The 25,437-nt window shown below is 33.4% G+C and overlaps 1 protein-coding gene across 3 annotated transcripts in view; it reads left to right on the top strand.

The window, feature by feature from the left end:
• The first annotated feature begins 11 nt into the window (after positions 1 to 11).
• The window catches only part of ZnT49B (solute carrier family 30 member 9), a 138,816-nt gene continuing 113,390 nt past the window's right edge, over positions 12 to 25,437 (top strand). Inside the window, exons 1-3 of one of the 3 annotated variants that reach the window (XM_075356459.1) lie at positions 12 to 219; positions 16,739 to 16,923; positions 24,841 to 25,013. In XM_075356459.1, coding sequence (XP_075212574.1) covers positions 25,005 to 25,013 — 9 coding nt within the window. In that variant the 5' untranslated portion in view covers positions 12 to 219; positions 16,739 to 16,923; positions 24,841 to 25,004. Of the gene's footprint in view, positions 220 to 16,738; positions 16,924 to 24,829; positions 25,014 to 25,437 lie in introns of all 3 variants that reach the window. The other 2 variants (XM_075356458.1, XM_075356460.1) reach the window with 2 other exon arrangements.

The raw sequence follows: 25,437 nt of genomic DNA, 5'->3' as shown, positions 1-25,437 counted from the left end.
TATCTAGCAAGTAAGAGAGGAAAACAAAAGTTTACAGCTGTTCGTTCCTTGTCGGTTATTAGTGCTATTCGTTTTGCTACTGACTAGTCATTTCTTGGGATACGTTGAGATACTGTGTATTTAAATTACTGTTTTCATTTTCATATCTTTCTGATTGTTATTAACATTGAAAGTAGTCCGTTTATTTATCTCATGGGATATAAATTTTAAGAGACAAGGGTGAGTAATTAGAAATAACCTCAAATTATTTTTTTCTATAATTATTATCATCGCCACCGACTGTTACTTGTGTTATATTTGCTTTTAATTTCAAAACACTGAAAATTTTTATTACTGTATTGTCATTACTTTTGTTTGTTTTAATTACGAACGTCTAACGCGCTTTGGCGATATTGATAGTTTAATTAGTATGATGAATTTCTATATTCGTCAGTGTTTAAAAATATTAGATTTTTTTAATATAGAGCTTGTAATAAGTATTCATTACGCATTAATAACAGACTGTGTTCTTGGGAATTTAACTCGCTTTTACTACATCAACTCTTATTAACGTTTACATCAGTTGGTTCCGTTACAAAATCGTATCATTTTGTTTATGAAAATTTACAAGATTGGCATTCGGAAGTCGTATGGTACTATATCCTTCTGAGCGATATGTATATAATTGTTATTCTAGGTATGTTATTATTCTTCAGAGTGAATAGTTAGTGTAAAACTGACATAAGAATGTGTATGATCACACAATGTTGTAATATATCAGATCATTAAGGTTAATATTGATAAGTTTTATTTTGTTGGACATTTACTATCAACTATTCTGATCATTTAACTCTGTCAATTCAGATGAATTTTACTGGCATTGAAAATCGGCTAATTCATAAAATATATTAAAAAGTTGTTTATCATAAAATAATACATTTAATATGGCTTACTTTAAATGCATAGAGATATGCTTACTATGTTTTGTAGGTTTGGCCTATAAATTTATTACATTTTACAAAATCCAACACAACACATATTTTTTAATTTGGTTACATATTTCAATAGAGTTTCTTAATTTGTTTAAGATGAGTGTCTTTAACACAGTGTCAGTTTCATACACCATTGACAGAAGTTAATAGTTCTGAATGGGTTTTCTGGAAATGTATTTTATCTGTTAAGAAAGGTCTTATTAAATTTCTTATTTTATAAAATATTAAACCCTATTGCAATTGTTATTTTCTACTTAATCATTGGTGTTTTTTATATGTTTACTTAATTGACAACTTATGTTGATTTCTGAGAATTTGTTGGTCTTGTTAAAAGATTGTGTAAATGAAATGTTATATAATTTTTTACTTTTTTATTTAATTCAATGTATTTAGTAGTTGCTGATTAGCTTTAAATTGAGTGAGTTAATAGTACTTATTTCTCAAAATAAAGTACGTCAAGGATGGCATTATCTTTATCATTTGGACATTGAATACAAACTTAATTCAACAAATAACATGAAAACAAGAGCCAACATAAAAGTTAGACTGTAAATGCTGGAATGTGGATGTAAGCAGAAGATATGGTGTGATTTTATCACTCGTTTGATCAACCAATCTATGAGATTAGGTAATTGGTGATCTTAGAGTCCACCTCTTCAAGCTTCTTGATGTTATAAAAGGCTTTTGACTCTAACAAAGTTTACATTATGGCATTATGTATCACACTTAATAGTCATCTGATGATTATTGGAGCCTGTTGTAAAACTTCTATGCAGACTAACATTAACTCCGATTTTAACCATTCAACCTAGAGTTGTCCGAGTTGACTTGATTCTTTTCTGGTAGTTAGTTAGTACACCTGATCTTATGAGTAGTTTCTCTCCAAATTAGTTATGCCAAAATCATAGCTCACCACTGTAAAGGTGTTAATATAATCTTGGTTTTCAGTATACTGACAAACTGGAACCAACTATATTGTGACAGATCCCTTCTGCTTTTCTAAAGTATCCAAATGGGAGAAGTGTCTTATAATCTGATTCTTTATATCAAATGATTGTGAAACAGCCCATAATAAATTTTCCTAATGTATTCATGAATAATCCTAACTCTCGGAGCAGGAGATCACCTCTTGCTGGTTCCATATACACATAACAATATGTTCAGCCAAAAACAAATTTGTAGTCTAACTCAAAACTCTTCAGAAGTTTGATATGACCAATATTATCAGATACATTTCTAAGATTGAAATACTTATTGTAGACTTTTTTCATTTAGCTTATAATCTGTTTTCTCTGAATTGTTTACATATTTTTTACCACATTCACAACACAAGGCATTAGATCACAGTGGTCAGGAGAGTAAATATTTCATACAAAATTACACTGCCAGGTGTATTATCTTCAGTATCGTTCATTATTAAGAAAAATGAGTCTTATTTGTTATACAAACACTATTTCTGCCATGACTTATATTTTTAACTTCTTGAAACCAGTACTGGATTAGGATAATATGTATTTTTAAAAAATAAGAAAAATTTATTATTTGTAAATTTATTAGAAAATAAAAGGTAAGGGAAAAAGTTATTTTGAATTGTAATGTAAAATTGAAAAGGGTTTTTATGTTTAAAATAAAGTTTATTAAGCCAAACATATGCCATTTTGGTCAACCAACTTATGATATTTGAGATAAAATCATAATTTCATCACTGTATAACTTCCAGATTTGGAATGAAAAACTGATAACTGCTTTTCATAAGCCTCTTTTGAAGCAAACTTGAAATTGTTAAGAGAGTTCTGTGGAGACCAAAGTTGTAGTCATGTGGTGCAAGTTCAGGACTATGTAAGAATGCATCAAGACTTTCCAACCTAGCTCTCTCACTTTTCGATGCGTCACCAAAGATATGTGAACTCTGGTGTTATGGTGGAAGACGACCTCTTTCCTATTAATCAGTTTTGGCATAATCTTTCTAGTTGTTGAGAGTAGAGGTTAGAATCATTCATTTGATGTGGTGGCAGCAGCTCATAGTGAACAACTCTTTTCCAATCCACCTTATACTTGGCTGGCATCACTTTTTTTAGTATCAGTCTTGGCTTTACCACTGTTTTTATTTATTTATTATTTTTTTTAACCTCCAGGACCACTGTTAGGTATTACTTCAGAGGATGAGCTGAAGTGACAATTTTTGTAGTGTGTAAAAAGCCACACCTGACCGGGATTCATACCTGGGACCTGTGGATAAAGGCTGAGACACTATCACTCGCGCCATGGAGGCCGGCTTTATCATGTTTGCAGAGTTTCACCTTACATTTCATCATGATCTTTTCTGTACATTATTGTCATATGTGATCTATTTTTCATCATCCTAATGAGCTGTTTCTGGGACTTTTTAATATTGTCTTTTGCAATAATTGTACATTTCAGAAGGTGTAACAATTTGATTGTTGACTGTCCTTTGAAGGCTTGCTTTAGTCACAGTCCTTTTTACAGTTCTACCAATTCCATCACATGGCCCTTTTCAGTGGTATGAGGCAAAAAAAATGCCATTCAGCGGCGATTTAAAAATCTTGATGGCAGCACAAATTTATGAAATTTTTTTGTTTTTATACTGGGCTGAGGAGTCATCAGAAAAAAAAAATTATTTAACTTGCGGTAACAGTGTTTTTACTTTATAACTTGCTTTTGGAAGCAGTAGAACAATGTAGTATTGTGCTTCAAGTACTCACTAATCACAAGAAGCTTTGGCTTTGTAATTTTCCTTCTTTTTTAAACTATATGAGAAATGGATGTACTGTAGCATCAATTTTTGACCAGTTATATGACTGGACTTCATCCTGTATCACAAAAGGAAAATTTTGAGAGAAGTCTCCCATTACAATACATTTACCATCAAACAAGTTTTCATTTTTAATGCTGAGGAAATTAGCTTATTTCGTTGCAACAAGATGATGAAGCCTGTTTAGATTATTTAAATTTTTAGTAAGTTTATCTAAGTACTCTTGAAGTGGAAGAATTTGAGTAGTTAGTTCACAATGGTCAACAGTAACCCACTGTTTGAAGATAATTTCAGAATCAAAATCATCCCAGCTCTCTTGCAGTAATCTGAGCACTTCATTAGTGCTTGGACATTTTTCACGCTGTGACAGCATGCATGTTTCATTTTCTATATCACATACCATGGTTGAAAGGAGAATTTTATAATCAAATTCATTTTTAGAGCAGATAACATGAGTTTTACATTTTGGTGGGTGACTCACACACACACACAAAGTGAGTACCTGGCCCACCAACCGGAACACAAAATTTAGGTTTTAAATCAGAAAATTTTGAAAAACCAATTTTTAAATTATGTTTTTCTTTGAAGGCTGTGAACAATTCTTTTAAGTTACATAAGATTAGCCTTTTTTGAATATTAATTTTCTTCCCGTCAGGTTGTCTTACAGAGACACAATCCTTCTTGCCTGGCATCATTTGGCTGTGCTCATCATTCTAGTAAAAATTTTGGACACATTTAATAAAATTTTCATCAATTACGTGACTGGGTTTCTTTTTGCTGATTTTTGGCAAAATTCCACTTAACTAATTGTTTGGATTGATGACTTAAATACTGACTAACACTAAACTCATTTTGAATTTTTTGAATGCTCCAGCTGCTTGGTAATAAACTTAAACTATCTTTTCCTGGGTTGATGTAACTGTTTTCATTTTATCCTTTAATTTAATGATTAATTCTTTATATTCCCTACCTAAATCGGCATAATTTTGTGGTACTAGACTGGTTTCTTCTGTAGACATATTTAAATCAAAGGAATCGTTTAATTTACAGGTAACTGACAGCTATTTTTTAAAATTGTTCCTTTGCGCTGCTTGATATTTTTGAACCGTAATAGGGGAAATGCCAGTTGCTGAACAAGTTTTATTCATAGACTCGACTACAACACATTGAGGCTCAAATATATCTTGAAATTCCGATTTCATTTTCTGAATCATCTTGTGGTTTTTGTATTTTGTTTAAGCATTTTGTACACAGTGCTCTGTTTTGAAAAATTTGAAAAAACAACAATTTGTAAAAGTAACTTCAGTAAACATTACAAGATGTGATTATGTAACAAAATGAATTTTGAGTACACTAAGATGAAGTTCCAGCTTTACTTTTTCTAAAAAGCCCTTTTGGCCTCTGTTTGATGTAAAATAAGAATGCTATGGAAAAAGTGACAAAAATGGCCGTTTTTACCTGTTGGCAAGTTAAAAAATAGTACGAATTTAATAGAACTCTCATAAAGGACTAGATTAAGTGAACCGTAAGTCATCATTCAAAGTCAATCATTTATTTTAAAGATTCATTTTCAAAAAAATAATTTAAAAATAAAATGAATAACGTATTATGATGAAAAAAATTGTTAGAATACAAAAAAAATCATAATTTATAAATCGATTTGTATAATTTCAATTTCGAATACGTAAATCCATTTCATGCAATTAACACGTGATCGCAACGTAATCGTAAAAATTATTCGTACTTCAGCTTGGTTTATTAATTCTATCTGAGTGTTTTATATCTGTAGAATATATATATATATATTAAATAATGAGAAAATAAATAAAATTTCATGGAATTGTATCTAATACTTCTATCCGATATAAAATAAACGATTCCAACTTGTCAGCAATCCAGGTAGCGAGTTATCTGGTTGTTAATTATCCCGTTATTCCTTAAAATTCTATAAAAATTTATAGATTTTTATTTTTTAAATTAAATTCTAATGAAATATAAATCACATTTATAACTATATATTATCACTTAATTTAAATTTATAATAAATCATTCCACAAGATATATGGATTAATCACTATCAATAATATAAACTATCAGTTAAATTATTAGTAATTAAATCTAAATTTAATTTAGTAATTAAATTCATTGATATATGAGGAACTCGTTGATGCAATTAAAAAAACCAAAAATAGGAAATCGATGGAAATAATATAGAATTACTGAAATACGGAAATTTTTCCTTGGACTGGAGATCGATTCATCTATTCATCATGTGTTGGATCATGTCTATTGTTCCTTTGTCTTGGAATACGGTAAAAATGATAAATATATTTAAAAAAAGGAAAATTAAATAATCCGGCTAATTATAGAGTTATAGTTTTACCAAATGTAATTTATAAGCTTTACGCTACTATTTTTAACATGCGTTTAAAGGTACTTATTGAGAAAAGGAGAGAATTTGATTTGGAAACGCATATCATTTTCATTGACTTTAAGAAAGCCTTTAACTATGTGAATAGGAGAATTTTATGGCGAATTATGCAACGGAAAGAATATCCAAGTCATCTAATCTCGGTTGTGCGGAGTTTATATGAAGATACTACGGTTTCTATTAAAAAGAGAAATGGCTTGGCCATATGAATTCTAACTAATAAGTGTATAAAATAGGGAGGTTGTCTGCCTCCAATTCTTTTTAAAAAATATATATATATACAGACAGGATACTTCAGGATTTGAAAGTAACGATAGATTCCGTGGTAAAAATGTATAAGTACCGAATGATCTTTTTCTTGTATGCAAATTATAATATTCTGGGGGATGACAATGAAAATAATTTACAAAGATCTATTTTGTAGAAAGACAATAGCTTTTTTGGCCGGCATCCTGTTAGGTCTACGATAGTAATAAATGACGTCTTTCTTGAACAAGTATCGAATTTTAATTAATTTGTTGGTCCTATTTAAAAGATAATATTGTGGTAACAAATTTTAGATCAATATGTGGTGTTATAGATGAAACGTTGAAAAATAAAACAAGGATGGTTTTACAACAATGAAGTGTTATAAAACAACGGACATACCTATCTTGAAATACGGAAGTAAGCGTGGGTCGCAGCGGTATGGGAAAGATCTTTCATAAGGCTGCTGAAATGAAGTTTTTGAGTGCGACGGCTGGGTATACCAGATTGATAGAACAGTGAGGATGTACGACGAGAGTTACAAGTGATACCATATTATATACTTTTTACTCAATATATACTTGTTACTCAAGAAATATTATATTATAAACTATTATATAAAATATTATAACCTATTATAAAATATTATATACTATTGTATACTTGTTACTCAAGAAAAATTTTTTTAAAAATATAAAAAAATATTTTTTGGCCACTACAAGGTGGGCAGTTATCATGTACCAAATATCTTCAAAATCAAAAATAGTGATTCAAAAAAATTTTTGAAAATTTGTTGAATTAAAATGGAATACCCCGACTGAATGTCTTTTGTGGGTACCAGTTACTGAATAGACAAAATTGTTTGGAATGATTCATTGTTAAATGCACATAATTCATGTCATAACATCATATCCATGCCATAAGTAAAAAAGTGAAGGAAGTCGGTCAATTAAAAAATGTGTAAGCTGTAGTGGTGGGGACAATGGTGTTATAAATATGGATACATTATTTCTTAAAAAAATTAAATTGTTTTGTCAAACATTATTAAAACATAAACAATTCAAGGTAACATGAAATGAAGCCCACGCACAAAAAATGCATGAACTGTGGTGGTCTTATAACCATAATACCCAGAATAATTAATACAAGACCAGTGATACATCAGTCTGCAGTAAAATTAATCATTATCTTCGCTTCACTGATAGTTGTTTTGTGACCTTTACGGATTTATTGTACATTAGAAAGATATCCATTGATGTAAAGGTTTTACCTAACTTTTTTACAATTGATTCAACTGCTTCAGGTGGAAAAAGGGAAATGAGGTTATAATTCTCACAGTCCGTTTTCGTCCTGTTGGTTTCATTTTTAAAGCAGACAATGTGTTCCTACAATTATTCACCCACAATATCTTATTCCCACTAGGAACAGACGCGTATCGATTTAAATTGAAATCTCTGTGAAATAAACGCTGTGTTACAATAACAGAGTCATTATTTATAAAATAAGCTTCAATCACAAACGCTTGTTCACCCGACCATGACATACTGGCTACTGAAATAGCATGAATAGACCTGTCGATGTACAACACTCCCGCCTTCTCATTGACAGTGGTGCCAACATAACAATTACAACAAAATCGTCAGATTCATATGCCGGACCCTGTATATATATCAATTGGATATTCAGGTAAATGTGTCTTTTCCATTTCGAATAAGTTCTGCTTATTCTGAATTGTATTCTTCAATGGAGGGGCCTAATTTCTTTTACTGGATTCAAGAAACCAGAGTTTAGTAAATGTAAATCCAGAGGATGCTTAAAACACTTTTCATTCAAGAATAATAAAACTATAATAGTATGTATATGATTCACTAATGTAATGCTTGATGAATTGATTTTATTGGTAGTAAAATGTCGAAAATATTTTTATAATATTAAATATATGTGATTTTTTAAGCATAAAACATATGAAGTATTGATGATTTTGTTGTGTAACAAATGGTTTGCCTCTTGAGAAAAAACCTTCAAAAATGAAAACTAATAACTTTAAAAATTTTTTTCAGAATCTATTGTACCTACCATATGTTCATTTTTAATGTTCAGTTATGTTTTAATTGTCTTCCTTTCTGAACTTGTGTGTCAGTTGACTATGTGATAGATTCCTGAACATTCGTTCTAGTTTAGATTATTATTTTAATATTTTTTTTTATTTTTATGGATTAAATGAATGTTTTTTAGTTATTTTAAAATAATTCAGTCATTAGAAATGAAATTAGAAAACTTTCTTAAAAACTGCTAAAAATGTTAATTTTTCTTTTTTACTTTTGGCTTTAAATTTTTCTTTGAAGTGTTTCTTACATATTTTGAAATCATTGAAAGATAAAACAACATTTAAGACTGCCTAGTTATTCAAATTCTGTTCATGCAGTTTTAATATTACTGTGCATTACATTTTTTAATTGTCATCTGTGTCTTCAAATTGTTAATGTTGTCTTCAGATTGGAATAATTGTAGTTATGTTAAAATAATTGCTGCAGCAAATATTTCTATATTTTATTATTATTGTAATTTTTAAATTGCTACATTTATACAGTTGTTAACCAAAGGATGGTTTTTATTCCATCTGCAATTTTGGGGTTGATAGGTTGTGTTAATCCTTAGTATGCGTTATCAGCTAATCAGTTAATGATTATATATATAAAAAAAATAGATTTTATAATAGAATAGACTGCACTTCCTTTCTTGAGGGAGCCATAAAGTTTGTAATGATACTTATAAAATATTTTGGGCATTTAGTTTAATAGAAATTTTGGTACTATGTATTATAACAGCACATTTAAAAGGCAATCTGTAGTTAGTCAGTTAGTCACTGTAGTTAGTCAGTTGGTTGTTAGGTGGTGCCTATTTTTCTTATTTCAATGTAGCCTTTCAGGCTACATTGAAATAAGAAAATGTAAAATAAGAAAATGTAGCCTGAAAGGCTACATTGAAATAAGAAAAATAACAACTAACTAACTACAGATAGGATTCTAAGTGGCCCCATTATAATACACAAGTACTAAAATTTATAAAAGTTGTTTCTCGTAGAGTTGGGTAGGTTTTTAGAATTGTGAATCTATAAATAACATTTTTTAATAACAACCAAACTAAATTAAAAAATAGAGTGTTCTTAATAACTTACTTCAAAAGTTTTCATTTACTGTAGAAGTCATTTTCAGTGATTGATTCTGCTTCTCTTAGCTTAGTGTCTTCAGATTTAAATCATAAGACATTTATGTGATTGTTGTTGGCCCTTTTTTTTGAATTTGGCAGACAAGTGTTTAGAATGTGATCAAAAGATGAAAGGACTGATCATAGTCAAGAGATGGTAGTAGTGTACATTTTTAAGGTTGTTCTTAGTTTCCTGTATTTCTGCTAAGAATATACACCAAGTTTCAGTCAGACACTTTTTGTTATTGGTAGTAGTTAGAGCCGATCAAGTATTGTGATTTGTGAAAAATGATGAAAGAGAATTTTATATGACTATCAAACATTACTTTTTGAAGGCAAAACTTGTCGGGAAAAACTAAATTGAAGGCAGATAAATAACATAGTGAGTTTTCTCCATTGATATGAATAGTTTACAACATGTTTGGTTATTTTTGTCGTATGAGCATAAATGATGCTGAAGTTGATACTGCAGAGAATGTTGGAAAAATCCATAATATGGTAATGGAAGAAGAAAATTAAATATGGAGGAAATTGCTAAGTCAGTAAGAATCTCAAATGAATGGTGCATTATTTTTACACGAATATTTACATAATGAAAATTGTTTGCTAGATGAATGGTGTGTTCCCTCACTGTCATATCAAAAGTGTGGATGAATAAACATCCTAAGAGTGATTTGAGCCTGTTTTAATATAAGTGAGAGGAATTTTTGCATCGTTTCACAACAGTTGATTAAATTAAGATACATCACTACCAACGTTTTTGTTACCTCCATACCTCCACCTTGAGAGCAGACCTGCTTTGATATGAACATAGCTTTAAGGGAGAATCCTAATGGCTTATTCACCCCTGAACTTCTTACATCTTTGTATGGATGAACTTGACCAACATCACAGACACTGTGTGCCACATCAGTTTGGTTCATAGCATAGACCCTATGATGTTTAGAACCCTAGACGTATGTGTGGTATCAGTGATTGGTATTAACCCTTTGTGTGAGACTTTGTTGGACACAATCCACCACTGCCTTCTTTCTGGTTTTTTTTTTATTGATGCAGATTCTTCCAATTCTTCTTTCCATTTTCTGGAGTCTGTCTGTCTTTGATTGTTCATTCTGGTGGAAGAGTGTTCCTGCTGCTTAGTGGCTTGTGGTTTTATTACTGTGTTGTAGTGTCTTATTTTTTGCGTTTATTGATAAACATTTTTTATTGTAAGTGTTCCAGGTTAATTCTTGAGTTTCAGCTAGTTTGTTTCTTATTTGGAACAAGGTTTTTCTTTTGGGTTGTTTGTTCTTATTTCTCTCATTTAAATTGGTTTACTATTTTGATTTTATTACCATTTATGTTACTTCCTTTAAACATTTTGTTTTTTTGAGGCATCGTTTTTGTCTTTTCGAATGATATTTTGAGGCCAATTTTATTTGCAAGGATTTTGAAGTTCTAATATCTGTGATTTAACTTTGTTGTCATTTGCTAGCCATACCAAGTCATCGGTGAAACCAAGATAATTTGTTTTCACTTTTCGGCTTATTTTTACTTTTGGGAGGCATTTTTTGAGCCATTCCTTCATTATCATTTCTAGAGCACAGTTGAATAATAGCGGTGAGAGCCCATTGTTTTGGTGCAGTCCTATTTTGATTTCAAATGGTTTCGATAGCTAGCTTTTAAATTTTACTTTTGACTTATTGTTAAAATTGAGGGTCAGTTTTATCATGTTTATTAATTTGGTGTGTAGTCCGAGGTGTCATAGAATTTTTAGTAGGGATTCTCTGTGGATGCAGTCATAAGGTTTCTTGAAATCGACAAATGTTATCACCATTTCTCTGTTTCTTTTCCTGTTGTAATCCATTATTAGCTTGAGACTCATGATCTGGTCTTGACAGCTCCTCCAGGGACTAAAACCTCCCTGATACTCTCCTACTTCTCTTTCTCAAGTTGTAAACTGATCCTGTTGAGGATGATTCTTGAAATAATTTTGTATGTTGTGTCTCGGAGTGATGAGATACCTTGTAATTGTTAGGGTCTGTTTTGTTCCCTTTTTTCTGTAATGGATGGATGAGGGCTGTTTTCCACTGTTCTGGTAGTTGTTCTTTGATCCAGATGTTGACAAGCAATTGATGAAGGGCAGTTTTTGCTGATCTTCCTGTATGTTTCCAAATCTCTACAAAAGTCTGATCTTCTGCTGTTTTGTAATTTTTCATCTCACCCAGTGCTTGGTAGACTTCTTTTATTATGGAGGGGGGTTGATGTTTTCTGGTAGTGTTGTTATTGGGGGTTAATGTTTAAGGTTAGGAATTTTGTCGATTCTTCGCAGTTTAGGAGTTTATTGAAATACTTAGCTAGGATTTCCACATTGTCTTTATTGTTATGGGCCAGTTTACTGTTTTCATTCTTTATTAATAGGGTTGGGGGTTTGTATTTTTGGAGCTGATTCTTGAAGGTTTTGTAATAGTGTCTTGACTGTGTTTTATTGAATTCTTCTATTTACTTCAGTGTGCCTTTATGGTGTTGTATTTTTATTCTCCTTAGTGTTTGTGTGCTTTCTTTAGTTTGTTTTACTAGATTTAGGAAGGATGTTTCTGATTTTTGGGATTTGTGAAATAGCCACTTGATGTCTTTTCTCCATTGTTTCATCACATTCTCTGTACCACTGTTGATGCTTTTTTACAGGATTTTATGGAGCTAATTCTTCTGTGATTCGTTTAAGGCTGCTGACTAGATCTTCGAAGTTACTCATGATTGTTTTTTTTCAGTAATTTTCATTCTTGATTAGTTGGGTAGGGTCCATTTTTTTTTTTTTTTTAGTTTTAGGGGCTTGGTTTTGTTGCTTTCTTTGGGGAGAAAATTGAATTTTAATTTTGACTACATAGTGGTCTGAGCCTGTGTCTGCTACTTATAGGACTTCTGCATCGTAGATCTCCTTGTGGTGGTGTTTGTCTATGAAGACATGGTCTAGTTGCTATTATTCTCCTTTAGTGTAGTCTGAGTGGTTCTAGGTTTTGAGTTTGAGGTTTCCTGTTGAAATATGTGGATTTGGAGATTAGTTGTGGTTTCTGCAGAGATCGACAATTCTCTGTCCATTTTTGATTGTTTTCTTTTGGGTGGACCATTTTCTGATGATTTTGGTGGTATCTTCTTTCTCTGGCCTAGTTGAGTATTGAAGTCTCCGATTAATTGTTTAACATGGTTTTTGGGGATGTTATTTATAATCAGCTTAAGTAGATCCTGGAACTTTCCTGTTTCTGTACAGTTTTTTTGGAGAGTTCTTTTTCTTTTTAGTGGGTGCATGGGCATTTATTATAGTGTAGATTTTATTAGATGCTTTTAAGGTGAGTGTTGGGTAAAGTTAACAAAAAACACACAGCTAGTATTTGCCAAAAGAAATTGGACTTTATTGAAAGTGTAACAAATGAACTTATGTTATAATTATAATCTTAAAACAAAACAGGAAATTATGAAATTAACATAACTTAATAATACTTAACATATCAGCTGAATCAACAAATGAATAATGCTGTTAAATACAAAAATACATGAATAAACCTTTTTAAATACACAATGTAACAGAGCCGGAAAATAAGAGAACATAAAACACCTTAATTTTAAATTAGATGCTTAAGACATAACATCAATAGAAAGTGGAACTGGAAAACAGTTGCACTACTAACATATACTGTACTATGAAGATTAGCAATGAACAGATTTCATTAGGTTAGGAAACATTAATTACAATAATTTCAGTATAGAAGGCGTTAAATCACAATATAATCACATTAAAATAAATAATAATATAAATAGAATTTATTCTAATAGTAAGCTTTCTTGAAAATATTAAGTTACAAAGAAGTACAAAAACATAACTTCATATCAGGAGTAATTTTCTTTAGATTAATTTAAGAGAATATGAATTCAGTGCATGAATAGATAAGAATTAATCTCGGCGATTATGGACGAAGAATGGACGCGGTCACTAAGGATGACGGAGGGAGGGTCGAACACGAGAACAAATAATAAAACAGGTAGTTTTGACAAGCCCAAAATACGAAACAAAGTGAAATTTAACATTCCTGTAACAAAACAACGGGACCCACCCTAGCTTGGAATTCATTGAAAATAACGGAAACTTTACGCTAAACGGCGTAAACAGTGAGCGTTGAGATTCTTGGGGATTGTAACTTGAATACTTGTACGGAATTTATTATTTTGAGCCTGACTAAAAAGCCTGTTCCAAACTGTGGGACAATTTTTCATTACTCTCTTCCCAGGTATACCTTAGTAGAGTCTACATCCTTGAGATTTCATGAGTCCTTGTTGGTGTTTCTTATTTCCTGCAGAACCATGATGAAAATTTTGTGTTGGTCCATTAGGCCAGTTATTATTTTTAGTTTACTGGTCTGCATGAGTGAGTTTACATTGTGGGTGGAAATGTAGGTGATTTGCTTTGGTTTGATTTTGGACTTTGTACTTTTCCTGTTTGTGTGTGTAGTATTGGAATATTCCAATGGTTCTAATTACATGTTTCTTTTAACTGGCAGCCCACTGTATCCAAATGATGCTTTCTCTGAACTCTGGTATTGCTTGGTTCAGCTGGTGGAGTATTCCTTAAAAGACCTTTCATGATTGACTGTCAAGAGGTCAGGTGGTGGGACTAGGTCCCAATTTGCAACCCTAGATGTGATCTAGAGGTGTGATTTGATGATGAATAAAGCTGTGAAGTTTGGTTAAATTCAGTTCACCAGACAAGTTTCTCTTATTTGTTTTGCATAATATCCAGGCGCACCTTGTGGAGGCTCAATCCGACTTTTGTTAAGGTTGTTATTTTTACACACACACACACACACACACACACACACATATATATATATATATATATTTATACAAGGTCTGTAAATAAAGTAATGAGACTAGTTTTTTTTTTTTTTGGCAGCCTATTTGGCAACACTGTAACACATGGTACACTGTACATGGTTATATGAACAGCTGATTTATATTAGGTATTAATATTTTTATTTCTATTGTTGCCTTGTGAGACATAAACAAACTTTTCATGAAACAAGTTTTTGTTGTGTTTCAAAAATGAGTGATACTAATTATGAGCAACGTTGTGCAATCAAGTTTTGTATTAAACTCTGTAAGAATGCTACTCAAACTTTTTTAAAATTGAAAAGGGCGTGTGGAGATGATGCTCTGTCAAGAGCCCAAGTTTTTAGGTGGTTTAAAGCATTTTCAGATGGCCTGGAATCAGTTGGAATCCATACTCTGGAAAATCGTTATTCAAAAAGTGATGACAGTGTTGAGCGAATCAGAGACTATACAGCGCAACCAGCGATTAACTGTTAGAATGATTGCACAACAATTGAATTTGAACCATGCAGTCCATCAAATTTTGACAAATGAATTGGACATGAAAAAAGTTTTTGCAAGATTGGGCCCAAAAAATCTCACTGTTTAACAGAAAAACAACAGAGTGGAAGTGTGCCGCAATCTTCTAGGGCGAATTGAAAGTGATCCTGATTTTCTAAAAAAATGTTATTACTGTTAATGAATCTTGGATATTTTAGTTCGATCCAAAACAAAATGCCAGAGCAAGGAGTGGCACTCTTCAAACTCACCATGTCCCAAAATAGCAAAAATGAGAAAATCAGAAATCAAAACCATGCATTTGTTTCTTCGACAGTAATGGTATTGTCCATAAGGAGTTTTTGCCTACAGGACAGACTAAATCAATATGTTTACCGAGAAATTCGTGAAAGACTGTGGAAAAGAGTTACTCGCATGAGACCAGCCATCAAAGACAACTGCATGCTGCATCATAATAATGCATCTTGTCACACTACACCTTCAATTAACAAGTTTTTGGCAAAGAAAAACATTCCTGTAGTTCCTCAACCATATTCTGGTTTCTGAGTTCCAACACTGCTAAGAAGAGTGGGAAAACCATTTAAAGCATTGCGTAGCTTCCCAAGGGAACTCTTTCGAAGGTGAGTCAATGTATAATTGGATTATAAGTAAAAATTTTTCTGAACCAGTCTCATTACTTTATTTACAGACCCCGTGTATATATATATATATATATATATATATATATATATATATATATAATATTATTATTATTGTTATTAGATTTTTAAATTCACCTTATTTACTACCCATTATAAAAAATAAAGGGATTGAAGATCTCATGAAAAACCTTATAAAGAAAAAAAAAGTTCATCTTTAATAATATAATTTTTAAAAGAAATACTTTGGTGCTGTTGGGTGTACAAGTGTCTATACTTTTATATCTCTTAAAGTATTTAATGCTAGATAAACATGATTATTGATTGTTTTTTTTTGATAATTTATCATTGCCTACCATTCATTTTAGTTTTCTTACTGGTTATTTGTATAAACAGATTTGTTTATTTAATTAGAAGTTTGTGTATTCATTAGTGATAATTACTTATAGTAAGTGTAACATGGAGATCATTCATCATTTAATACTCTGAATTAGTTAAAAGTTATTATTGTTTTTTGATATATCATATTGTGTTTACTAAAGATTTGTTTTATAATACTGTTTAACACACATTTAGTCTAGTTAAAATATGATGTAATTTATAAAATTGGATCGCAGGTTAATTTTTTGTGAGTACCAACTTAAATTTTTTTTTGTGATACTGACTTAAATATTTTTTATTGTTGTTCTATATTTATTTACTTTTAATTACCGCATTTATTTGATTTATGTGCAGATAGTTTTTTTTTAATGAAAATAGTTGTTGAAAAATAGGTGCTTATGTTTTGAGGTGGATAGGAGTAATTTATTTTCAAGCTATAATTCAGGAAAGTTTATTACAAAAACAGAGCTCTTCAAATTCGAGTCTTATTAGAAGTATGTTTAATGTTTGACCCTTGCTCTCCAAACCACGTAGTTCAGTTTGGTGACATCTGTTATAAATATTTGGAGATTATGAGAAATGTGAATTGTTTCATTCATCATGCCAATACAAATAAACAATTTTTTAACATGTTTTCTTATATTCATCTGTTAGTGTTTAAAAATTAGATGTTTCATATCCCATCCAGAAAGTTTTGTTTTTCTAATTCAGTTTTTGCAAATTTCTGTTCCAGGCTAAAATTGTATGTGGCTGGAAAAAGATTTGAGAACGTCATTTTGTCTAAGAAGAATTGCTCAATTCTTAGGCAATATTAACCAAATAAACAACCAGGAATATTTTCACCAGAGGCATAACTATATAATCAGTGCATCTGTTCAAGGAGACTTTTGTTTGTTGAGAAGACAATACAAAGTATAGGTGAGCTTAGAATTTATAATTTATGTAATTTTTATGTACTGAAACTAAATACACAAAACAGATTCAGCCTTTAGAAGCTATCTAATAGAAATAGAATACACTTTCAGACTTGTTAGGTGATAAATTCTTATGGGTCAAGAGAGGAAATGCTATGTACAAGTATATATGTTCTGTATAAGTATTGTATAAGTTATGAACTTGTCACTTGGGACGAAGTTTCCAGCAAGCTGAAAATTTGGAATGATGAAGATATTCATTTTATAAGGAAGAAGGGAAAGATCCGATTTCACCGAAATCGTATCGGCCCCTTACGTTGCTGCCAGTATTGGGGAATCTGTATAAAAAAATCTTGTTTACACGGATTTATAATAGAATGAATGTTGGTCTGTTATCAGATCATCAATATGGTTTCTGGCCTGGTAGAGGTATGGAGGACGCGGTGTCATCGTTGTTTAAAGATGTAGAAGAATCAGAAAGCAGCTATGTCCTGGTATTTTCCTTGATATCAAGAGCATTCGATCAGATATGGTGGTCCTCAGTATTATATCAGTTTAGTAGGCGAGGAGTGATTTGGGAGGAGTTTGACTTCCTAAGGAGATAGTTCGAGGAAAGAGAAGTAATGCTACGGCATGGAACAGCAATGGAAGAAGCAATTAAGCAGAGGGTGTCCACATGGGAGTGTGATGGGACCATTGATGTGGATCGTGGAATTTGATTCATTTCTGCGGTTGCGGTTACCGGAAGGCTGCAAGATAAGAGCTTATACAGATGACGCCCAGCTAACTGTGGAAGCCAATTCAAGAACGAAGTTGGAAGAGCGACCCGGCAGGGCGATTGAGGTCTTGAGGAAATTGAGTCTGCAGCATAAAATCATTTTTAGCATGGAAAATACAACAATGATGATTCTTAAGGGATCCCTATAACGAAAGCCAGTAGTGAAGATCGGGGTCTCTAACATCAAGTATGTCAAAACTCAAAGCATTTGGGTATTGTGATCGGCAAAAGAAGGACACAACAGCAGGTCAGTGGACGAGCATTCGACACGTTTAACAAGATTAAAAGAATAGTCAACAGCAAACGGGGATTGGATTTCCTGACGCTAAGAATCTTGTATGGCTGAAGGAATAGCGTTATACAGAGCGTCGATTTGGGCGAACAGGACGGACTTAGTACGTTTTAGGCGGATCCCATTGAGCGTGCAGATGTTAATTCTCTTGATTGTAATAAGAGGATGTAGGACTATCTCAGGGGACGCGGTGTGTGTGATCAGCGGAGTGAAGCCACTAGATATAAAGTTTGCCTCATGTATTGGAGGCAAAAAAAAAAATTGTAAACGGACCACACAAGTTAGGTGTTAGGGAATAGAAAGAAGAAAAAAGACGCCAGCCGAAAAGAAAAATTGAGGAAGAAGACATTGTAGTCTAAGAGATTTAAAAGAGGCAAAATTCCAGCGCTAAACCATGCGTAAAAATGCCCCTGGAGGCTAGAGAATCTGCTGCTGATTGGTGTGAGAATCAGTTTAGGTTTCGATGACGGGTGAGGAGGGCCATCTTTGCCCAGTGCCAAGTGCAGTGTTGTACAAGAAAAGTATGAGGGTTTAAGAAAACTACTGACAAAAGCCCTTTGGCTCTGAAGCAGCACGGGTGGCGGACTACCGGTAAAGTCCATAATGGGATCCTCTATACATCACTAAAGGTGTCCTGGTCATTATTTATTGTTTACAACATAATTAATTTAATTATTCTAGTTTCTTCAGATTTATTTAATTTATTTTCATAATAGCTATTTGTTTAAAACAGCTATTGATTTGCCGACATTTTGTTTATTTTTATAGATGCCTGCCATTGCTTGGATCTTGTTAGTAAACATTACTTTGTTTACTGGTGTTTGTGTTTGTTTTAGTGTTTTAGAAATTTTTTTTTTGGTGTTTTGTGTTATGATGTCAGAGCAGGAAGGCAGACGACAGGTTAGGCCCAGGCGGGGTAAACCCAGCGAGGTTGTTGCTGAAGTGCGGCTTGATGATTCGTTGTAGGAGGTTGGTGAGGGTGTTTACATCCAAGATTTTGAGAGAATGGCTTGGGGTGTTGGTAGTTCAATTGTGCTCACTAAAGTATTTAAAGAACGCTTTGGTGAGTTGTTAAAGATTATTGAGAACTCTAGGGTTGCTCTAGGTAAAAATCATTCTTAAATGAAAGCAGCTTAACCGATTGTGACTGCCCTGGTGGAGGGGTATGGGCGGTTAGCTGCTAAACCCACTGAGATTTGGGAGGTTGTGGTGAGGGAGACTGTTCCTGTTTCGGTCCTGGCTTAACAGCAAGTTACAATTCCTCAGAGTAAAAGACACAGGTATTTTAAAAGAAAAGTGTAAGACATAAGGTGGTCTTCATGTTTTTGAAGGTGGTCTTTGTAAATTTAAGAGAAGAGACAACTATTAAATCCAGCAAGGAGAAGGACGAATTTCAGGTCATCCTTAAACAAAAGAGGTTGAGCTTGAAGATTCATAATATTAAGGAAATGAAAATGGGGTTAGTCGTCATTGCAGAAAACAAGGAAACCATTAAGGTTATTTCTGACTCTCTAAAGGTCGGTAAGTCTGATATGAAAGTCGACCCTAAGTACAAGAGGCTTCCAAGAATAATAGTTTATGATATAGATCGAGGATGAGTTGATGACTCTCATTAGAGAGCAGAATACCCAGATGGATGAGACTTCTGTCAAGGCTGAATGTTGGCTATTGTTTAAATTGGGTAGGCGCAAGGCAAAGCGCTACCACGGTATCTTCGAGGTCAGTAATACTTTATTTAACAGGTTCCCTTAGGAGGGTAGGTTGTTTATAGACTTCTCCTCTAATCGAGTTAAGAAGTATTTAGATGTCCAGCATTGTTTTAAGTGCTGCAGGTGTGGTCACAGGGCTAAGTTCTGTAATCCGTGCAGTATGTGCTCATTGTGGTGACGAGGGGCACAAGTGTGATGGTGTCCTAAGAAGTCAGATGGTCTGACTTGCATTAATTGTAAATGCTTTTGAAAAGATCACAACCACCCTGCCATTAGTAAATAATGTGACACTATCTGAGAGCTGTTCAAATGTATTACAACTCAATATTTAATGGTTATATTTTATCTATAAAATGCACAGGATGCCTGCATTGTTCAGATTGAGCTTGGTGAGTTAGTGCTATGTCGAGGGTTGGCTGTTGTTCTATTACAGGATTCATACATTGTATCTAATGAACTGTCAGGTTTTTCTTGTTGGAAGAGGTTTTATTTTGGTTTAGATAGTACGTCCTCTGTTTTGTGCAGAAGAGAGGTTGATTGTGTCTTCATTTGACAGCTTTCAAGTAATCATCATGTTGTCCATGTGAATGTTCTGGACATGTATGTTGCAAGTTCATATTTTTAGTATAGAGATCCTGTTGATCGTCATCTTGAGGTCTGGGATAATATCCTTTACCAGATTCTCTGGTAATAGTCCAATCCTTATTGAAGTGTATGTGAACGCTAAATCACTTTTGTGGCATTGCAGTTTCACCGATGATGGCAGTGAATTAGTAGAGGGTTTCTTAGCTCAGCATGGTCTTTAGATATCTAATATACCTGGGGAGTTGCTCACCTATGCAGGTAATGCTTCCTAAAAACAACTGTCACCCATCTGGGTGACAGTTGTTTTCATGCCGCTGAAAATTCAATTCCCAGTAGTTTTTTCAAGAGAGGCTTGCTCCATGTTGGAGCAGGGAATTGTCAGCTTTGAAACAGGCTGTCAGTCGTTTATGGAGAGCTTCTCAATGTGAGGGGTTCTGAATGGAACGGCGGGCAGTTCTTGTTCCTGAATACAGAAATCGTAGATCTCAATATTTTCACAAAGTTGGGACGGTGAAGAGGGATTCCTGGTGTTCCTTTGTGCATGAGCAGAGGAATAAGGATCCCTGGGGAGTTTCTATAGGGTAATGGATCACAAATGATGTAAAAGGATGTTCTGTGTGCCTTCTCGTCCTGGTTTGATGCAATTTCAGACATGTCTGAGATCTTACGCAAATTACTTGATGATTTACTGCCTGACGACAGTGAAACTGGAGAAAGCGCATACCATCTGTGGGTGCAGCGTAAGGTTTCTCAGTTTCGCTGGGGTGCAGCGTTCTTGACGATTACTGATGTTGAAGTGCGTCAAGTTATCTGCAGTTTCGATAGGGACAAGGTCCCAGGCTTCAATGGAGTAACAGGGGAGCTCCTTGTCGCTTGGTTAGGGTTAGTGAGAAAACAATCACTCACGTGTTTAACAAATTATTGTTTGGAGAATACTTCCCAGTTTGTTGGAAGAAGGGTATTATTAAATTATTGTTTAAAGGGGATAACATGGATCCCGTTTTTACTTCATCATATAGGCCTTTGATGTTCCTGCTGATTATTGGTAAGGTCTTCGAAAAGGTTGTGTACCTGCATATAAATCAGAGGCTGATCTTATTGATGGAAAATCAATACGGGTTTTGTCCCGGAAAGGGTACTGAGGACACCATACTCTGGCTGATGAGTGTGCTAAGAGCTAGCGAGAAGGAATATGTCCTGGGAATTGTCCTGGACAACTGCGGTGCTTTCAACAACCTATGGTGGCCATCTGTCGTTTATCAATTACAAAAGAGACAGTGAACTGCGAGTAATGCCAAGTTACTCCAGGCATTGGTTACTGCCAGGCTTCGTGAGGGCAGGCATGAGGTAGGCAAGACGCTGTCCAAGGGTTGTCCTCAGTGCAGCGTGTTGGGTCCATTGTTGTGGGTGGTGGAGTTTGATTCCTTTCTGCAGCTGAGATTGCCCGGCGGGTGTCCTATTATGGCTTATGCCAATGAGATGGGCTCCTGTTGGTCGAAGGAAGCCTGTGGAGGGAGTTTGAGCTCCAAGCCACCCATGCGTGCAGGATACTTGAGTTGTGGGATCATCAACGTAATAAGACGACGTTCAGCCTGGAGAAGACCATGATGATGTTTCTTAAAGGCCGTGTGATAGTGAGGTATCATGTTCGTGTTTCAATGTCAAGCCTTCATGTTAAATATGTTCAAGTTCAAAATTACCTTGGGGTGTTTGTTGACAAGAGATTGCAGTTCAAGAAGCACTATAATTATGTCTTGGAGTAGGCCTGTTGTGCCTTCTTTGGTATTCGACGAGTGGTCAATCCTGATTGGGGTCTTAATTTTAAGACTATGAGTATCCTACATCCTTATGTAGGATACTATGCCCATGCCCTTGCATGATACTTTACATACCCTTGCGTGATACTTGCACATGCCCTTGCATGTGCAAGGTAATTATGCTATATGTGGCACCTGTTTGGGTTGATAGGCAAAAATTTAAAAGCTATCAGGGTATATTATTAAGAGCTCAATGGCTTATATTATTAACAGTAATGAGAGGTTACCGTACTATTTCTCAGGAGGCAATCTTGATGATTGCCAACTGATAGATTTAATTGTGTCAGAAAAGCAGCAGCATTATGTTGCTAAGAAGTCCGGTGAACTGACTTCAGAAAAAATTCATGAGATAAAATGGAATGGCGTGGTACTGCTTTATGGCAGGCCATATGCGATAAGGCAGAGGGTGGGTGTTATATACATGATCTCTTTCCAGATGTTGGTTTACAAGCGCCCCTCGGGTTCACCCTAACAAGTATGTGATGTAATTTCTTTCTGGCAATTGTACCTTCTGAGACGGACTCCACGATTTGGGCTTCTGGATTCAGGTGTGTGTCCAGATTGTGGACAACTTGATGATGTAATTTACCATGTAATTTACAAATGTGCAAAATACGAACTTATGCACACAGAGATTATTTGTTGGCTTAACATTATCGGGTCAACATTGGATCTCCGTGAGAATCTGAAAAACCTGGCTGAATGGGTAATCGTTGAAAATTTCATCGGGTACGTGGCAAGAGAACAGATCGCTGAGGGAATTTAGGATCCCGCCTGGTCTTTCCTGTGTTTAGGTTTTGTTCTTGTGTTATAAGGTTTCGTATTTTTGTTGTGTTTTATTTTTAAGTTTACTTTTTTCTTGTTTTGTGTTATGTTATGGTTGCGTGTTGAACTCATTTCTAACCTATCGGGTAGGTAGTTGCATTTTTAATTTCAGTTCCTTCATATAATATAAATTATAGATAAATGAAGGCAGCACTTCATATATTTGAGTATTCACTTTCTGTGAGTATTTCAATGATATTACACTTTTCCAAATGATCTCTTATCCTAAAAGTAAATATTTATTCACTCTAAACTCAATGTTTGCTTAAAAGCAAACACAATACTGAGAACTGAATGCTTTTAAGGTAAGTTACCACTCACGAGTGATTACTTTTTTTTTATTCACTAGGCCCATTATGTAAAAAAGTTTAAATTGCATTTCATTATGATAATTTACAAATGATATTATTAGCTAATTGTGGTAACATAGTGACAGTCAGTTAATGGTAATGACATTGTTTTTCCCATTCTGCTCCATTATGATAAAAATGTCTATTTCTGTTAATTTTTACTAAATATGGGAGAAAGTCAGGAAATTAATCACTCTGAAGTAGGACAGCTAAAAATAGTAGAGAAAATTCTAAGTGTCATTAGGTTACAGTATACACTCCAGCTCAATAATATTCAGGTAATAATAATGCAAGAGTGTTCTTAGCGCTCAAAGAAAAAGCTCAATAATATTTGACTGCAGTTGTTGGATAGCAAATACGTGCATATGTAGCTCAGTTTAAATTATTCACAAGGACATATGTTATAAGGCAACATGCTATTGTGCATTATTTGTGGGCAAACAGATTTTTGGCAAAGAATATCAATAAGTAAATGTCTTTTATTTAAAGTAAAAAGTGTTTGTTGCCTAAAATGGTGCACGCCTGGCTCGATATCTCAAGGGTGATCAAATGATTTTGACAAAAACTGACCTATTTGTCATGTTATATTGTAAGTGAATCAACTGTACAGCAGGTTAAGATGATTCAACCTGATTAAATTATGAAAGTGACATCAATTGGGTATACTTATGGTTTAGCTTCCATAAAATGTAAGCTAATCTAATTTTTGAAAGGTGTGCTCACATTGGCTGCCCACACAATTGAAACAACATACACAGCAACCAGGGGAAACAAACATTATTGATTATTTGGTTATTTCTTTTTCTTGTTGTAAAGAATACAAAATTAATAAAATGTTTGCAAAATCCTTCTTCATGCACAGATTAAGGAGAAGATATGTTAAATAGTATTGTTGTTGATGATAAATCATAGATGCATCGCTATTAAACTGAATCAAAATGTGATCAGTAGAAAATTTTCTCATTACCTAATAGCCAGAAATTCAAGATTATACTTTCAACTGATAAGGCTATACTTTCATTGTCTTGAAATTTACAAGAAGCACTGGTTACCCGGTTTCAAGCGTTAAATGGTGTGTGAATGCTCTATCGTGCATTCACATACCTATCTACATTCTGTAGGTATTTTGGGCTACAATTCGGAAAAAAACACTAGGTATCGCCTTTAGAAATACTGGTTCATACATGTCAGACTTCTGATTCTGTTTGAGACAGCCATCCTGACAGCAGTAGCAGGTTTTAGAGCACTGATAAATTGATGGGATGAGTGTTTCATTGTTGGTAGAGATTTTGCTGAAAAATAAATTTACTTAAATTTTAAATAAAGTACTCTAATTTAATTAAAGTACCTCATTAGTATTTTTATTATTCTCTTAAATTACTAGTTAACGACCTTGTGACACTTTAATATCTAGTGATCTGTTTACCGACTTTTCCTTGTTAATTTTCATTTGATATTTATATTTTTCTTGTCCTCACTTTCTTTTTCAAACATTCTTTAAGTCTAGTTGGGTCATTTTTTTCTTGTTAACACCTGTAATTAATAATTTTGAAGTATTGTTTCAGATGTTCTTCAGTTTAGTGTGCATGTAGATATGCTTAACATTCTCAAGAAAATTTGTTTTGAATGGTAAAGAGAAGAACAAACATTTTGTTGTAATTATAATAATTTATTCTTAATCGATAAATTAAAGATGGGTCATAAAGAATTTATGTAAAAAGTTAGCACTATGCAAAAGGTAAAGGAAATCATATATGTTTTTATTGTCATGTTAAAATTTATTAATTTTTCCTTTTATTATGAATTAGATTTACCCCTTTTTATAACTATTTCATAATGGCATGTGGATATTTTCATTTTAAAATTGGTTAACATTTTCGTTAGCAAATTAACATCATATAAAAAGTAGAATGGACCTCAAAATCAGTTATTTTGTGAATATAGTAGTAGTATATTTTGTTTACATTCGGGTGTAAAGTGGTGGGGGGCAATTACAGCCGTATGTAAACATCTTTTTTATGTGCGCTGATTGGTCGATTCTCCCCCCACCACTTTATGGCTCCGCTCCTTGTGCTCAAACCTCACCATCTTTTTCACGCGCGCTGAATGTAAACAAAATATACTACTTATAGTCATTAAGGTCCTTTTAGCAAAATTAAGTA

The sequence above is a fragment of the Lycorma delicatula genome, chromosome 2 (assembly GCF_047948215.1).
Source record: "Lycorma delicatula isolate Av1 chromosome 2, ASM4794821v1, whole genome shotgun sequence".
Classification (NCBI taxonomy): Eukaryota; Metazoa; Arthropoda; class Insecta; order Hemiptera; family Fulgoridae; genus Lycorma; species Lycorma delicatula.
The sequence above is the reverse complement of the archived record's forward strand: the minus strand, read 5'-3'. Positions and strand labels throughout refer to the sequence as shown.